Source organism: Octopus bimaculoides, chromosome 26, assembly GCF_001194135.2.
Source record: "Octopus bimaculoides isolate UCB-OBI-ISO-001 chromosome 26, ASM119413v2, whole genome shotgun sequence".
Classification (NCBI taxonomy): Eukaryota; Metazoa; Mollusca; class Cephalopoda; order Octopoda; family Octopodidae; genus Octopus; species Octopus bimaculoides.
The window spans coordinates 12,894,163-12,898,254 of record NC_069006.1 but is presented as its reverse complement, the minus strand read 5'-3'; the positions used below and the strand labels follow the sequence as shown (position 1 = coordinate 12,898,254).

The 4,092-nt window shown below is 40.4% G+C and overlaps 1 protein-coding gene across 1 annotated transcript in view; it reads left to right on the top strand.

Annotated features, from left to right (window-relative positions):
• The window catches only part of LOC106867205 (protein DJ-1alpha), a 26,252-nt gene that overhangs the window by 8,470 nt on the left and 13,690 nt on the right, over positions 1-4,092 (top strand). Inside the window, exon 2 of the mRNA XM_014912012.2 lies at positions 2,599-2,715. Within this exon, the coding sequence (XP_014767498.2) occupies positions 2,647-2,715 (69 nt within the window). The 5' untranslated portion in view covers positions 2,599-2,646. The remainder of the gene's footprint in view (positions 1-2,598; positions 2,716-4,092) is intronic.

Sequence of the window (4,092 nt, the reverse complement as noted above, 5' to 3'; positions counted from 1 at the left end):
AATATATACACACATATATGTACATACTTACATCTACATGTGTATATAGATGCATATCAGGGTACAGGACGTTAGAAAAATGAACTACAGACAACGGAACAAACACATAGGAAAACAGATAGCCACTTGGAATTAATCCTTTGTCAGCTGCCTCTATTCTAACTAGACGTTTCGAAGATAAGGCAGAACGTACTCTAGAATAATCTCTTCCTGAGTAGTGGATCGATGCACTAAGCAGAGGATTCCAAGGTGGCAAACACAAACCAAGACAGGAAAAAATGGACAGTGAAAACATTAAAAAGCCGTACGGCTAAACACAAATCTGATATTGAACGCTATATATATATATATACATAAGATGTACCCTGAGTAAGATATGAACACAAAAGGTGCAACAATATCAGAGGAAAGTTAACAGGGAAGACTTTTGTGTAGAAGGTGCACAGGTACAATAAGCACCAAAAATGTACAGAAAATAGATTCCATCACATACCAGGGGATAAAACTAGAAGTAGACGATAGCTTCTGTTACCTAAATCAGTAGCAAGGGTGGATGCTCTGAGAGCATAGCTGCTAGAATAAAAATAGGCTGGGGAAAGTTCAGAGAGATCTTATCACTGCTGGTAACAAAGGGCCCTCTTGCTTAGAATGAAAGGCAGACTGTATAATGCCTGTGTACAAACAGCCATGTTACACGGCAGTGAAGCATGGGCTGTGACTGTTGAGGACATGCGTAGGTTTGTAAGAAATGTAGCCAGTATGCTTCGCTGGATGTGTAATGTCAGTGTGCATACACGAGAGAGTGTAAGCACCCTGAAAGAATTAGAAGCATCAGATGTGGTGTGCACTGATATGGTCGTGTGATGTGTATGGATGAGGACAGCTGTGTGAGGAAGTGTCACACTCTAATGGTGTAGGGAATCTGCAGAAGAGGTAGACCCAGGAAAACATGGGATGAAGCAGTGAATCACGATTTTCACATGTAGGAGCTAACAGAGGCAATGACAAGTGACGATGATGACAATGATGATGATGATGATGATGAATGGCTCAGTTTGATTCATTGCATCTCAATCAAAATTAGTTGTGAACTGATAAACCTCTACAACATTTTTCTTGAGAAAAACAATGAATAAAATCAGAAATGGATCATGATGATGAGTGAGTCCCTATGTGGTTACTGGACCCGCTTGAAATAATAGCTAAAGCTTTCTCAAAATCAATGGAGTGTGAGACGTACTATCTATCAATAGACAGGATGGTTGTGGTTGGAATGTCTGTGATCATAGTTCTGCTATATTAGGTGTTAAGCAACAACTAAAAATGGATAGAAAAATATGGTCAGAAATTTAAGGATTTGAGTTGAGAAGAAACATTACTGTGTATTGATCCTGTCTTCCTGAAGGTAGGAATAATATACAGTGAACGAACCAAATTGGGTTCAGTTCTACACAAAGGTTACAAAATAGTAAAGAAAATAATGAATATAAATAAATGAAATAAATAAAGGGGAAAATATATTTGTAAATTAGCCACAAGTATAGCTGTGTGGTTAAAAATCTCAGTTAACAATGATGTTGTTTCAAGCTTGATCCAACAACATAGCCCATCGGGTAAATATTTTCTCCTTTAGCCTTGGGTCAACCTTATGAAATCCAGGAAATTGGGACATGTTTCTGTTGTGGAAGGAATGTTTGGGTCATGTCTTTCTTCTCATTGTTTGAAAACGAAGGAATTGGCACAGCAAGAGGATTGAGAGTCGAAGATGGGACTTTATACATCATCATCATCATCATCATTGTTTAACGTCCGTTTTCCATACTGGCATGGGTTGGATGGTTTGACTGGGGACTGGCAAGCCAGGAGGTCACACCAGGCTCCAATCTGATCTGGCAATATTTCTACAGCTGGATGCCCTTTCTAACAGCTGTAGAAGCATTAGAAACATTTACATTTGACGAATATTTGTCCTCATCTTATGTTTTGGCTGATACACCCCTCCAGCCTTCATCAAGTGTCTTAGGGAAATTAGCCGAAACATTGTGTTAACAACAAACAAGATGAGGACAAATATCCATCAAATGTAAATAATGTAAATGATGTACATAATTCCTCATCTCTAAAAATAGAACTGAATTACTAAAAACATTATACGGAATCTATTTTACTTTTTTTGGATTCAACTGGCTTTGATCAGAGAATTACAAATATTTTTATGGCTACGGTGTCAGATTTGCAGGTGACATGACATTTGCGACAAAAACTAGAACACACTCATTAATCTACATTCGCATACATGCAACTACATGCACACACTGTTGCACATACATAAACACAAAGCTACATTCACACACACACACACAGTACAAAACGTTCATAATTACACAAATATCTTGCTGCATACACATGCACACAGAGCTACACTTTCACACACACAAACATACTTGGAGCTACACATATACAGACACATGCATACAACTGCACTTACACACACACGCATGGCATGCACATAAAACTACACATGCATATAGAAACAAGACACACGCATACTTATTATTTATTATATATATGAAGGTTATTTGTTTGTTTTTTTTGCAGAAGAGGAGAAATTCCAAGTTGTTCCACTTCACCAAAATCCCTGTTTCTATGACTCCTGTGCTGACCTTCTCAACAGCGAATGGACCCGGAGTAAAACAGCTCGCCTTCATTCCCTTCGTAAGTCATGTGACCAGCTACCCGTTTCCCTCGTCTTGGTTGCCCTAGGCCAGCCCTCTGTTATTGGCCATAGCATGTTCTCAAGGGTTGTGGGCATTGAAAAAGCTTGTTTTGTTGAGTCTGTGTTGGTGGACAAAGAATACCGTGGTCAAGGCTTAGGCCGAAAGATCATGATTGCTTCAGAGGAGTTTGCAGCTCGTCTGGGTTTTCAGACGATGTACTTGAGTACTCATGATAAACAAGGTTTCTACGAGCACCTGGGATATCAATACTGTGACCCGATCTCGAAAGTTGACAGCTGCACCAAGCTTCTGCCAGAAGGATTCTTGAAGCAGTTGTGTGGTACTGCAGCAACTTGTGCGACAGACAGTGACACTTCACTGAATAAAAGACAAACATCTGCAGAGAAAAAGACAGAGTGCAGCTCCATTGCAACTGATGCAAAGGTGACCTCAACCGCAAGTAGCAACAAGTGCTATAACAACGTTAGCAACAACAAAAACAATAGTGCAACAGTGATTGATAACCATGTGACACCACCACCGCCGCCGCCACTACCACCACGTGTTCCAGCACCACCACCTCCTCCTCCACCTCTGGCTAAATCATCAAGCAGACCAGAAATTGTGCGGATGGACAGTAACCTGATTTCCTGGATGAAAAAAGAACTTTGTTGAGTTCTCCTCCAAATTAGAACTGATTAAAGCATGACTACAAACTCTCTCCCACATTTTCTTTTGACTGTGAACTTCCTTTAAAAAGCTATGGGCTGCGAACTTGATAAATTCACATTTTTAATGACATGACTGTCATCATAAGTGCAGTGACCCTTTCCCCACCTTCATGACCCCTTTTCAGGTTTCTGTTACAAGTATGGGGAAGGAAGCAAAGTGTCCTTAAATCAGCAACCCGTCCTAAATCTTTGCAGCAAGAATCAGGTTGTGGCTGTGTTAAACCAGGTGACAGGTTAAATCAATCTCCAGCAACAAAGTCCACTGGACTGTGACATAGTGTCTGTCTCTCAAATTGCATTCACAAAACATGCTTATTCCAGCACTCTCATACAACACACTTGCACGGTAAGTAGCTTTCTTACCAACCACACGGTTCCGGGTTCAGTCTCACTGTGTGGCACCTTGGGCAAGTGTCTTCTACTATAACCTCGGGCCGACCAAAGCCTTGTGAGTGGATTTGGTAGGCGGAAACTGAAAGAAGCCTGTCGTATATATGTATATGTATATATATATATATATATATGTTTGTGTGTCTGTGTTTGTCCCCCCACCATCGCTTGACAACCGATGCTGGTGTGTTTACGTCCCTGTAACTTAGCGGTTCGGCAAAAAGAGACCGATAGAATAAATACTAGGCTTACAA